Source organism: Myodes glareolus, chromosome 8 (genome assembly GCF_982192425.1).
Source record: "Myodes glareolus chromosome 8, mMyoGla1.1, whole genome shotgun sequence".
NCBI classification, from domain to species: domain Eukaryota; kingdom Metazoa; phylum Chordata; class Mammalia; order Rodentia; family Cricetidae; genus Myodes; species Myodes glareolus.
Genome location: NC_142033.1, coordinates 60,544,307 through 60,558,633, shown reverse-complemented (window position 1 = coordinate 60,558,633; position 14,327 = coordinate 60,544,307). Strand labels below are relative to the sequence as shown.

The window sequence follows — 14,327 nt, the reverse complement described above, 5'->3', positions numbered from 1 at the left end:
CTGTCCCTGGTGCTTTGGCTAACTCTGGGGGACCTCTTTCTGCTGGATTTTCTTGTTCAGTCTGAATAAAGGGGAAGGTTCTTGGTCTTATGGCAGCTTGATATGCCATCTTTTGCTGATGCCCAGGAGAGACCTGCCCCTTTCTGAGCGAGTACTGAAGAGGGGTGGATTGAAAGGGGTGGGGCCTGCAGTAGGAATGTAAAATAAATAAATTAAAAAACTTATTATTCATGAAGTGGTATAATTGAAAGTGATAAGGAAATGATAATCTCGTGTAAATCTAACAGCACCATTTTAAATTGTATGTGTGGCCCTGGGGATCCAGTCTAGGCTATCACCCACATGAGCAGGCACTCTAAGCTATACCCTCAGCCTCCTTAAACCTTTCAAGGCTGGACTTCATTCAGCCTTTGGCCTCAACCTCCCAAGTAGTTGGGATCAGAAGCTGTGTCTACAGGCCCACTATAACAACCACTTAAAAAAAATGAAGAGATTAAATAGACTATTAAACTAGATGGACATTAAGAGAAGAAAAATAATAGGCTAAATAGAAAACAGCTGATTTAAACTAAATTATATTAATAACATGAGATATAAGTGGCTTATAACATGAGGTATACGTAAAAGGCAGAAATTATCAAACTTAAAAAAAGACTTATGCCTCAACCCTATGCTGCTTAAGAGAAACTCATCTAAATATAAAGGCATAATTGGAAAAAAAGTTACAGAAAAGATACCATAAAAATAGTGTAAACTGAATCAGAAATTATTACAAAATAAAATAGACTCCAGAGTACAGGGCATTTTAGGGATGAAGAAGTTCATTCTACAATGAAAAAGAAATCTTAACAAAGTAGTTAATGATTCTAATTATGTCTGCATCTAATAGAGTGCTTCAGAATGCATGAAGTGAGACGGAAACAACAAGAAAAGCTCAAAGCCCAAGCCTGACACTTTTCTAAGGAAAGTCAGTGAGAGTAAACTGACATCCTTAGGGTTATTTACCAACCTGCGTCACTGGCATTCAAAGGGCCCTCAAAAGATGTAGCAGCTACACCGTTTTCAACATCATAGATCATTTAAAAAGATTTAAATGGATTCTGGAGCCTAAAGGCCAAGGTGATAGCTCCATGAGCAACCAATGACCTGAGTTTGATTCCCAGGGACCTATATGCTAGATGGAGAGAACTGACTTCCAGAAGTTGTCCTCAGATCTTCATATGTGCACCATATGTGTACACTTGACCACCCATTCACACATACAGGTAAGTAAACAGAAATAAATAAAATGCAGTAAAATTCTGGAGCATAAACTAAATCTGTCAATTAATAAAGACTAGATTGATGTAAATTATTCATTAAAGCCACAAGTTAGAAATCACTAACAGGGATCAATAAAAATGTCAACTATTTGGAAACTAAACAACAAAGTTCAAAATAATCCATGGGCAAGATGAAATAACAAATTGACAAAACAGTAATATCAGATGAGGAATAATGGAATGCAGGCAAACAGACACATGATTTGGAAAAAACACATATAAAGCTAATAGTTTTTCTGGCTTTAACTCTGTTACAGTTTTCTTCTTTTATTGGGGAAGATAATTGCAAAAAATACAATTGGTAATGAAAGTGCAAAAGCACCAAGCCAAACTTCATGGCTTCAGAATGGTCATTCTAACTGTGAATTCATTGAAATATAGAGGTTGGGAATGAAAAAAAGTTTGTGTAGCCTCGTTAATCTAGCTGCATAATCTTTTTATTTGTGAACTCATTGCAATAAAATGATTTTTTAAAATTTGTAAGTTAAAATTTCAATTAATGAAAATACATCATAGCAAAATTTGAATACACCTCAAGTATTTAGAGTGAAAATTACAACATTATGCTAACATTAATAAAGAATTAATCTTCCCATCTGTAACATTACACTCTAGGGCAATAGTTCTCTTAGTCCCTGGATCAACAGTATAAGCATCCCTTGGGCTCCAGTCAAAATCTGCTTTGTTGATGATGCCCAAAACACACTAAAGACTATGTATGACCCATTGTTATAAGGTAGATTCATCTCTTTTGAGCTACCATAGGCTTTATGCCTTCACTCTTTCCTTATACCACTTCTTCTTCACAATGTAATCAGAGATCTTTTTAGGATGTCACATATCTATCCCATTCACATGAAGTCTAAATCTTCTGTGTGATGGGAAGTCAACAAGAGTGCTTCATGGCTCACAGAAGACCCTTTATCTATTCTTCAGACCTTACCATATCTGTTATGTTTTCTCCATTTCTCTTGACTTGAAACACACTGTCCATGCCTTTGTAACCTAGCAGAACTGTATCTGGTTTTATTTCCCATTGTTTCCCATGTGCTTAGTATACTGGCTAGCATAGCGAAGATGAACTTGTTTTTGAGACTGGGTCTTGAACTATGCCCAGCCTGGCCTGAAATTTGGGCCCCTTCCCAAGGGCTGAGATTATAGGTGTGTACTATATACATCCAGGAGTAACAAACACTTCTGAGTGAATGTATTAATAGAAAATAAAATCTAGTTTTTTTTATGCTCCTATAACAGAGAATCAACATAAACAATGGACTTTCCATTGCCTAAAATTACAGGAAGGAATAAGCAATGCTCAATTGATAATTAAACCAATATAAATAAGGAAAAAAATCATTCATATACCTCTCATTTTTTGACTTTTATCTTTTTGGTAAACCATCAATAGGTAACTAACTGTGTCAGGTTTAGTGTTGTAATACTATGATTCTTAGAGGTACAGTGATGAAAGCTGTTTATGGTCTAGCAAAAATGAGGGAAAGAAACTGGAAGTAGGAGAGCTGGCCTAAGAGTTCTGAGTTCTTTGTTTTTACTGTTATTACTTAGATCAGAGTAGAAAAAGGCAAGCTATTGAGCACACTGCAAGGAAGCACCAGGCAAGTTAGGTCATAGAAAAACTGCCAAGAATTTGGATTTCTTTCTTTCTTTTGGAGATTTTATTTATTTTATTTGTATACGTATTTGCATCTGTGCACCACATGTGCACAGATGTATACAATGCCTGCAGAGGCGCAAAGAAGGTGTCAGATCCCCTGGGACTTGAATTAGAGATAGTTGTAGCTACCATGTATATGCTAGAAACTGTGGGTCCTGTGAAGAGCAGCCAGTGCTTTTATCCATTGAATCATGTCTCCAGTCCACATTTTGAATTCTCAAGTGAAGAAACAAACATGGAGTGAGTTTGATTGCCACGTTTTGACCCACAGCCACTTGACTGGCAAGATTTCAAGGTAAGCCTGTATAATACAGCATGCCTGTCTCAAGAAAGGATTAAATTAAAATGAAGAAAAATACAAACGGCAGAGTCTAGTTGAGTTTATGAGGTAACAAGATCATACGAGGCAGATGTGAAACAATGAAATCACTCCCTAACAAATGACAGCAGCCGGCATCAGGAAGAGGATGACCTCTGAACTTACCTCAGCTAGATAAAACAAGGCTACAATCTGAAATAAGAGAATACAGATCTGTAGGATGGAAAATCTGCTGCCTATGGCTTCCCAGCACCATGCTGCTGGATAAGGATGGACTCTGTTCCAGTGGGACACAACACCACAGCTAAAGTAACAACTTTTGGGAGAGGGGAGGGCAGAACTGGGAATGAATAAAAGTGATTTTGATTTATGTTTTTTAAACTAGCCAGAATTTGTTTTCTAGCTATAACCTACCAATAAATGCAACAGTAAAATCATTTGAGCCAATATCTAATAAGCAAAACCGGTTACCAGAATATGATTCATCTTGGTTTGGATGGCATTTGCCACAGTATTCCTTCACTGCTGCATGTTACCAAAGCCCATTACTTGGGTTTGATTCCACGCAGAATAGCCTTACATATAGCACACACCTTATCTTTACACTCACATCCTTTTCTGAATCTATCAGAAAACTCTGAAAGGAAGTGCTCCCAAGTAGGTAAACAAAAAGTGACATAAAAAGTTTAGGAAATTCAATTTAACATGCTGAGAAGGAACTGTGCCTTAGGGGAAGCAAGGCAAAACTGATTCACTCCAGTATATTTGGTGCCAGAGTGCCTTGCACACAGGAGTGTCATACTGCTAATGTTCCTTGGAATCCACGTTTGGAAGCTTGTACAGAAAGTATAGTTTAGGTGACTGAACTATGTAGGAATAATTCACTCTGAACCTGAGTTTATCCGTTATGTGACAATTATGATATTAATAAATAATATAAACTACAATGACTATGCTACAATGAGGTACCTCAACTCCACAAACTTGAAAGAGTATTTTGTGTTCAATCATCAAAGTGACTGAATCTTCTGAGGGTATTGGAGAGGGTTAAAGTTTCAGCCCTGGTCTTAGGTAGCTGAAGGGATCTGTCACTTCAAAGTCACCCATTAAGTGATAAATTTTTGTGAAAAAGCAGCTTTTTGAACACAAAATAAATGAAAATTTTTGGTCATTTTTTTTCAGGACAGAAGACAAAATAGGAGAAGCTGATATTTTTAATATTTTAAGTTATGTAGGAATCCAAATCCTTGAGTACTTGTAGAAAATATAACATTTTAGGATGATTCAAATGAGTCTACAATACTTACAAGTCCTTAGTAGGTTGGTAGTCTTAAGTCACATATGTCCAAAGTCAGTGTGTGTTTACCCAGGCAGTTAGCAATTAGGGACAGACATGTTTGTTTGCTCTGAACTTGAGACACATGAACATCAGCAAAGGTCTGTATTACCATTTGTTGGCAACACAATCCATTTAGGCCAATATTACCTAAAAGTCCTAAGCACCTGGCCCTTCACACACCCCATTTTAGGGCTGGGGATGTAGTTCAGTGGCAGTGTCTTTCTGTCATGTACTTGGCCCTGGGTTCAAGTTCTAGCATTACATATACATATGTAAACTACATCTAATCAAACGCTCCTTTTCTTCTCCAACTCCCACGTTTTGTGCTACTATTAGAAGAGATTATTCATAACTCAGTTTGATCATATGATCTTTATTCAGAGGATGCTGGTCATAGCAGACTCATTCCTTTAGCCTTTTGCTTTACACACATGATGAACCAAAGCACACCCTGGCAGCTGAGATAAGAATACACCACTATTTAAATCTATATATCTAGAGACAGCTATTCAAACCTCATGTTTCCTAATCCAACCAAACTATTAGTATATAACAACTGTGAATGTGTGTACATGCTTGTGTGCATGCATGTGAGAGTACAGGTCAATAATGGGATCCTTCCTCTAATAGTTTGTCACCTTATTTTTTGAGGCAGGTTTTCTGGCTGAAACTGAACTCATGATTTGGCTATCCTGAAAGGGGCCCAGTGGATGACTGTCATCCACTCTTCTCTGCCTTCTCAGTGCTGCAGGTACAGTTGTACATACTTCTGTACCCGGATTTTGTATAGATTCTGGGGATTCAAATTCATGTCCTCATGCTTCCATAGGAGATACTTTACTAAACCATCCCCTAGCCTCAGATTACCTTGAGTCTTAAATATAACAAACTCTATTATCTCAAGATTCTGCCCATGAGGTACTGACTTTTATCCCCACCTATTGTTTCCCACTTTAAGAGAAATAGGAACTTCTGGTCTTATACTCAATTATCAATCCCAGGGCTACCCTCTCATTTTAGACCTTTTGTTTCTTAGCTGGCTTTTAAACATTTCAAATGTTGCTACCCACCATTCTATCTCCTGTCTCCTCACAGCTTCTTGGTTTTCTATATTCACTTTCTCCTTAAGCACTTAGCACCTGGCACTGAAGCTGGCTTTTGTGTCTATTACTCCATACATGTGTTTCCTCCTCCAGGAGGATAGCCCCTTTCTGCAATCACTGGACCATCTCAGCACTCATCACAACTGACTTAAGCACAACTTACACTCCTCTATTAAAACATTTTCCTTCCGTCTCTATCCTTTTCTCTTGACTACTTTCAACAGCGTCATTTCATGCGCACATGTTTCCTGCACCCTGGGGTGACTCTGGGATACTAGGACCCTGCAGTCTTGCCCTGAGGAATCAATCTCTCCTACTCCAGTGACTTGCTGATTTGCCAGTCTGTCTCAATTCAGCCCTCATGTCTGCACAGGACTCACATTATCTACCTTGTTTAACATCTCTTTTAGAAACCCCACTAACTACATCTAAACCCCTAAAGCTAAAACCGAGCACTCAAAGTGTAGTTAGATGCTCAATTCTGTTGTTTCTTTTTATTCCTCTATTTTACTAAGGCACTGATTTATCTCATAGACTTCTGTAAAATTTATCTTCTACTTAGGGCTTAGAACATTTTTTCCTATTAAATGATGTTGACCTCACCATTTAAACAATGCTTTCCCCAGTGATTCTGCCTTTTGTGATTTTATACCTTCAGCCTGACCGATGCATATTCCCTATTAGCTCTGACTAATAAGTCACTGTTCCAAATGACCCAACTTTATTGACTAAATTTTCTGCGTGTAATTTGTTCTGCTTAGACTCTGCCCACCACTTATCAGTTTCTAGTATTTGAGGCTCTTTCAAGTCTCACTACTTATGCAGCAGTGTTGGATGCATCTGAGTTCCATTTCCCTTCTTCATGTTCCATCAGGTCACTTTTTCCTGGTTACATCACTCAGTTTTCAATACATATTTAGTTCTATGAGAAAAACCTTAGTTTTCTAAGAGCAAGACCCATGACATTAATCACTGTTTCCTGCTCACAACATAAAATAATTTTATTTATATAAACGTGTGCATCTTTTCTCACTTAGATGAAACGGAACTTCCTGAACTTTCCACACTGACTAAGAACATATTGTAGCCATTCCCAAAATAGGAGAAATAAAATAGGATAAAACTGCACTTGCCTTTCTTCCCATGTCTACATTTAATACAGAGCAAAGAAAATGCAGTGAGATCTTTAGTATTAAACACATCTGGATAGTTAATATGTACAAAGGCAAAACATTCATGATAGAGACAAATCTTTTTCACCAATAGAAATATTTCAAAAATCATAACATACACTGCCCAAGAATTTTTCTAACTCCTGTGGTTAACAGTTCTTCAAGTCTCCGGTCATTAATTATTCTATGCAAAAGAAAACACATAAAACTAATGATGAGCTTTAGTGTTACTTCCAGAAAGGCAAAAATGAGTATGGACTGCCAAGAATAATGAGAAAAGAACACAACACTGCAAGAAACATTTAAAAATCACATAAACATAACAAATATTGTTATAAATACAATTTTATAAAAATAATGATCTTGTTGATTAAAAAGGATGTTAAAATAAAGAAGGAAAGTTATCAGTAAAGATGAATAAAATTTTAAGCAGAACAGGAAACAATACTAGCAAATTTTAAAATGGAAAAGATGAAAGACAACTCTTCACATGATGCTAATTTTTAAATACCCAAAAAAGACTTTTTAAATTAATTTGCAAAAGTAATATTTAAATATTCTCCATCTTCCTGTTTTAGGGTAATCTTATATTTGGCAGGGTAAAGAATAATATTAAAGTAAGATTGTGTTTAATTGTTAGGAAATACAATGGGTGAGAAGCTGCAAGGATAAAATATGGTTCTGTTGTAAAATGAATTAATGCAAATTACTTTTGAAAACCTGTAACAACATGAGATGAAGATGAAACAGAAGATGAAACTATATTTTATTCTTTGTGAAACTTGTATTCATATTTTAGGTAAGTTATAAGCTTAAAAATTCTCTATTAGGTATTTTTCAGACATGGCATTTGTTATAATGTTATTTTTAGCCTTCTTGAGGATCACAAGCAAGTTATTCTTTCTAGTTTTTATTTACCTTTCATAATGGAGATTCTACTTCGACCTCCTTTAAGCATGTTGTCATTTCATGATATTTAAAATTTTAATCATTATATGTTATATAGTACTAAATTTTGTATGTTAAAATTATTTACCTAGTTGAATTGGGGGTACACACAAAACCATTAGCATATTTAAAACTTTTCAACTTACTTGCTGCATTTAACTCCCCCCCTTCCCCCCCCGAGAGAGGGTTTCTCTCTGTAGCTTTGGCTGTCCTGGAACTCATCCTGTAGACCAGGCTGGCCTTAACTCACAGAGACTCACTGCCTCTACATCTTGGAGTGCTAGAATTAAAGGCGTTCACGACCACTGCTTGGCGTGTTGAATGTTTGAATGAGACCTGATGCTATCGACTCTGGTACTTCCCTCAGCCCTCAAAGATTTCTCTAAACTATAAAATGTAAAAATGAACACAAACCGTAAAATATTCTTCTTTCTAAATGTAACTTGGCTTTCTCTCTTGGTGAGGAGTAATCTATAAAGTCTCCCATCTCTAGTATCCTGCACTGCCCAGCACCTACTAGATAAAGAGATGGAAATGGCTATGTGGGCAACTACTATGTTCATGTTTTCACTTCATTTACATTATAAACGGGTAATAATCTCCCTGGGATACCCATGTAAGGTACCTTACTACAATTTAATTTGTTTGCATTCTAAATTTGACATGACCTTAACAGTGACTTGCTCAGCTACAAAGGAATTCTCCTCTTTATATCTATACATGTGAGCTCAATGTCTGAAACACAGAAGTCCACTTAACATACTTGTTGATCACTGAAAATCTTATAGTTACTGGTTTTTAAATAAGCAGTCTTGCAGCAGGTTTTCAAAGCAATATCAAATGGAGTAGCAGTTTAATAAGGAAGATTTACACCCTAGGATTAGTGTCACAGTCTTTAAATGAGTCTTAGCAGTTTTCTGCATATTGTCATAGTTAGTTTTGAGAAGGAAAAGCATGTATTAGCCTGCGGTAGTGAAGTTTTAGTTAGTTGTCACGGTCATCTATCAAATATACTCATGGGTATTTTCAGGAAGCTCTTCATGGCTCTTCTAATGTATTTGTTTGTTTGATACCGAGTGGCCAAGTGCACCACATCTAGCGGCACCTAATTTCAAGGGTTTCATACCAGGTGCCAAGAAATGAGATTGTTTGAATATTTTAGAAATAAATTAGAATCCAAGTAGCTCTTCCTTTTCTATCCACTAGCTTATGTTTTACTTAAGGCACCTACAATGGAACTTTAAGATTAAGGAGAGAAAAACTTACCTACTTGGGATTTTGTACAACAATTGGTCTTTTGTCCATTGTTGCAAGACTGTCGTTTATGTCTTTTAGGTGGCATTTCTGTGGTCTTCCATGGTGGTCTTTTTCTTTTGTTTAATTTGCTAAGAGCCTCAGAATGACCAGCATTCTTTTCAAAATTAACCAGCTTACTTAACTGACTACTGTAAAGTTCATCGGTCAATCTATCACTTGCAGGACTAGTTGCTTTGACATTTCCTCTTTCTTTATTATGTGTTTTAAAGGAATTTTGCCTTGCTGAATGGGACCTTAAATTAAAACGCTTTGATTCTTCTCCTTGCATCTGGATCTCACTGTCAACAGATTCAGGAGAATAAATAATTGTATTTAGCTTAAAAGTATTTCTGTGTTCAAGACAGTTGATCTTCCTCAAAAATATTCTACAGTCTTTTAAAGTTTTTGACTTCCAATTATTGGAAAACACATTTTCCAGTCTTTGTCCCTTTTCAGAACGAGTCTGGCCACACCCTGTTCCATTCTCCTTTGTTTCTGACTTCACTTGACTCTCCAAACTATCAGTTGTGGTGATATCGTTAACTGCCACCCTCTCTTGAGGAAAGTTGACTCTGGTTTCTAGTGGCAAGGCCCACTGGCTACCCACTGTACTTTTCCCACTGAGTGATGTCACTGCATTTGTCTCCCTCTCTGTCTTAGTCAAAAACTGATTCTGGCAGAAAAATTTTAAGTTCCTGCTTTTTGAGTTCCAATCAGTTGTTCTGTGGCTGTGAGGCTTTTCCTCTTTTCTCCACCTTTCACAATGCAAACTCTTAAACTCAGTCCTTTTCAACCTAGCTAGTGTTAAATTTCTTCTCACATTTAAGAGTGGTGAGCCAACCATTTTATGTAGTATATGGAATTTCCCTACTGACTTTGAAGGAGAGGAGACAGCAAATTTTTTAAAGTGCTTTCTGAAGGGGCTGGCATTAAACCCACAGCATTTCACCCCTAATTTAATGCCCTTGGTGCTTATCACTTCCAAAGGGTTTCGAGCATTTGCTTTTCTAACTAAAGAAAGGGACTGTGTTTCTGTTGTTTGCATAAACCAGGTACAAAGTTCATTCAAATTATACTTTTTCTGAAAAAGCATTTTTACAGGTGAGACTTCAAGTTCTACAAGACAGGTTTCCAGAGGGCTTGCTGCTTTAAAACCATCGCTTTCAGTGGGGCCTGCTCTATGAACGGGATTTTGAGCTTCATCTCTACTCACCTGCACCCATGCATTTGTTATTTGTTCAAATCTATTATTCAGTTCCTCTAACAATGAATCATTTGAAGTAGAAGTAGCCCACCACCTGAGTAAAGGGCTAGAAGAAATAACAGGGTCCAAGGATACTTCAGAAATGGGCATTAATTTTTTATCTTCCAAACATTTTTCTGCTTTCCTTGAACGTCTATATCCTGGGAATCCTTTGGAAGCTAGTTTAAAACTTGACTGCCTGTATTTCTTCTTTGGACTTTTGCCTTTCTGCAAATGGAGCTTACATGATTTATGACGCAAAGCACTTTTGTAAGTAAGTGAGCCAGAAGACGCAAGTGAATGTAAGAAATGGAAAGGTTTTCTGGCCCTGATTGAATGTTTTGGAGGTATAGAAACAACAGCACTATTTGATTCATTCTTAAATATGTCAGCATCAGTGGGTCTGACCTTATCTAACTTACTACACTGTTGGTCAAGCTTTTCTTCTCGGCAAGTTTTCTCTAACATAGTCTCCTGTTCTAAAGGAGGTAAGCAGCTGCTAAGGCATACTTCTCTTTCGTGAGGTGAAATTCTACTAATAGTCACGGATATACCAGAGATTTTCACTTTTGCAGGTCTCCCCGGCTTCCTAACAATTGACAAAGGCTTTTGATTTGGTCGAATAATATTCTTGGAAGCCTGAGGGATCACAGACTTGGTCTTGATGGGTCTAACATATTCAAAGTCAGAATAAAAAACCCTACTTTCAGTTGTCAATGTTGACACAGCACTTAGACCTTCACCACAGTCAGTCTCATATTTTTTAGCATTTCTGAGGCGACTAGAGTTAACTGCAAAGTCAGAGACATCACTGTTCAATGAGATGTTGCTGATGTTCACGCTTCCTTCAGAAACACATCTCTTAGTTCTTCTTGACCTTCCATAAACAACAGTGACAGTAATACTCTTTCTATAAATACCTTCTTTCACTTCTGATAGACATTCTAGATTTTTCTTTCCAGCATTAAAAGACTCATTTTGGCCAATACTGACATCTGTTTGATCAGCTTTAGGTTTGGGTGGTCTTCCAATTGGTCGTTTAGTCTGTTTCACAACTTGGGGGCCAATTTTTTTAGGCCTCCCTGGCTTTCTTTTATATGGTAAGTCAACACCACCACTTGACTTTTCCTCAGGGTCTTCTTGTGGCTTATTACTGTTTAAACTGTCAGTAAACTCTGCAGATGATGGTGTGGCCTCTTGTACACAGTTAAATTTGTTTAATTTGCTTTGAAGGCAGTTAATATCATGATTAGAACTGTAATCTTCAAAGTTAATGCATGGTATGTCTTCCTTTGCTTCTCTTTTTCTTCCACTTACTTGATGGGTTTTATGTTTGTGAGAAGAAAACTCAGCATTTGATTGTGATGTGCTGACTGAAGTTAAGGTATATTTGATTCCTTCAGTGCTTTTAATCTCAGATAAAAACATGAGTTTAATAGGACTAGAATAGTTAGAAACAGAACTTTCAATTCCTTCACATTTTGTTGGCACACTTTCAACACTGGATGTCAAGCCACCTCTCTCTAAAATGGGTGCTATTTTTGGATTATGAGGTCTCTTGTTCAGATTCTTTACAGGCATATCATAACTTCTTTTATTGCTAGATGGTATTACAGATTTTGATAAACCCTGACTTTTGCAAGCCATCCTACTTAAAGTACAGGTCAAATCTACCCCATTTTGGTCTTCACCATCTGTTCCTATCAATTTCTTGGAGGCTTTAAATCCTTCAGATTGTGCTTGATTAGTCCAAGACCTCTGAGCCATATTTATTGTGTCTTCCAAACGCTCCACAACAACTTGCAAATTAGAATTCATTGCAATTTTGTTTAAGTCTCTATTTTGGAGACTTTCGGTTGAATCTTTGCTGTGAGCAGAGTCTGATACTCTTTTGCCCTCGGGGAATTTTTTGGAAACAGAATTGTTTGTTACATATATAGAATACCACCCAGGAGGCACAATATTTCGTTTAGTTCTGCTTAAAAGACAAGGAGCATCAGTTCTCAAAAGTGTTTGAGTATTTTCTAGTTTTGTATTTTCACTGTTATTTTGTACAGTCAGTTTTTCAGCTGTACATTTCTCTGGTGATTTTCTTTGGCTCATTTTCTCAGATGAAGCTGCTCTAATGTTTTCTGAAAATTGATCAAAAACCATGCTAGCTCCTAAGCTCTCAAGAGGTAACTGCAGTGATGGCGCTACATCATTTGGTGAAGAAAGTGTTTCTGCATGATTTCCATCTTGAAAGCTCTTAGAATTTTTTAAAGGTTCTTGACAAGGCTGGAATTCTTTGTTCAGTGAAAGCATCTTATCATTGCATGACAATTTTCTTGGATTTTTTTCATTGTATCTTTTCCTCAGAAAGTTTTCATCAAGACTGGCAAGTTCCCTTTTTATCTGTAAAGACTGCCTTCTGATCACAGGTGAATCAGGAGAGTTGTGCATGGCAAATAAGGTCTGTTGACGCTTTCGAAATCTTGTTTGAATAATTTTATTTTCTACCTTCTTATCATGTTGACTCAGTAATTCCATAAAACTATAATCACTGGCTGTTGCACTGTGCAAGAGAGATGTTATTAAATCTCCCAATTTAAAATCATTATCTGAATCACAATCAGTGCTAGATAATTTTATGAGGTTTGATGTATCTGTGGTTTCTATTGATTTTAGTTTTTCATTAATACGATCCATTAAATCTTGAAAAATTACAGTTGTTTCACCCTTCTCATAATTTGAGGTACAACTACTGCTGGTATCCAAGAGCACAGAATCAAAGTTACCGGACTGCTTAGTTTTATTTATTTTGCTGTCTTGATCACATTTGTGAATGCTTATCTCGGCTGGTGTGAGAGATGGAGGCTGATTAGTGCTTGTCTCGAGTTTGTTATTTTCTAAGGTTGAAAGCTCTGAGACGATGTCTTTCCACTTTTCAAATCCAGTCTCCACAGGTGATAATGGTGGGGGTGAGGGACTTCGAGATCTACAGGTATCTTTAAGACTGTCTGAAAGATCACAAACTTCCCTTGACAAAAGAGGACTATGAAAGGCTGATTTTGTCGAGTTATTCTTTGCTAACTGTCCACAACAGCACCTGTGTGCATTATAACTGCTTTCAATACCACTATTCATTACTGTCTTAATGTGTTCAACAGTTACAGTTTGACAAGACAGACAATGTAATTCTTTAATACAGACTGGCAGAGGCATTAAACCAGGGTTTTGTCTCTCATTGTGTAAACACCCTCTTTCTGCCAGTCTATATTCACAGCTACAGAACAGACCATGAAAATCATCTTCGAATAGGGGTTTTTGAGATTCTGAAGACATAGTACATGATGAGTTACAACAGCAAATAGAAGCAGCATTCTGCTCTTGTACTAGAAATTTCAACATAGCCAAAACTTGTTGATGGTGATGTATGCACAAAGATTCCAAAACTTTGTTTAATGCTGATTTTCCTTTTTCCATTTTAGTAGCTTCCTCTGATTTTGCATCAACAGTTGAACTAAAAATAAAAATCAAACAAAAAATGATTACAGCAAAGATACCATGATAAGGAGTTATAATTCTTGACAGCGTTTGAATGACGTATTTTGATATTGCTGGACTCCTGACTCCTACAGACGGAACTGCAAGGACATCTTGGTTACTTTTAGCAGAAACAGTATGAAGCACTGGTAAGTAATTTCCTATGACAAAGTATAGTAGTCAAAGTGAAGCCTTTGCAATACAAGCTGGTGATTCCACATTATTACATTAACACATGGATAATATTAAGAATTTTGGATATATTAATAAATTTTAAGGAAAAGTGCTTCAGAAGGAATAAAAATTTCTGTAAAGTATGACACTTTGCCATATTTTATAATTATCATGTCCATATTAGTGCAAAATAAGGAAGGTAAGTAGTAAA

General features: G+C 36.7%; 1 protein-coding gene across 9 annotated transcripts in view; it reads right to left on the bottom strand.

Moving 5' to 3' along the window:
- The window catches only part of Lcorl (ligand dependent nuclear receptor corepressor like), a 153,046-nt gene that overhangs the window by 16,520 nt on the left and 122,199 nt on the right, over positions 1-14,327 (bottom strand). For 6 of the 9 annotated variants that reach the window (XM_048461637.3, XM_048461636.3, XM_048461638.3 and 3 more), the window contains one exon: positions 5,009-13,919. The exons of 2 other annotated variants lie outside the window; for them this stretch is intronic. In XM_048461637.3, coding sequence (XP_048317594.3) covers positions 9,125-13,919 — 4,795 coding nt within the window. In that variant the 3' untranslated portion in view covers positions 5,009-9,124. Of the gene's footprint in view, positions 1-5,008; positions 13,920-14,327 lie in introns of those variants that run through there. One more of the 9 variants, XM_085691913.2, reaches the window with a different exon arrangement.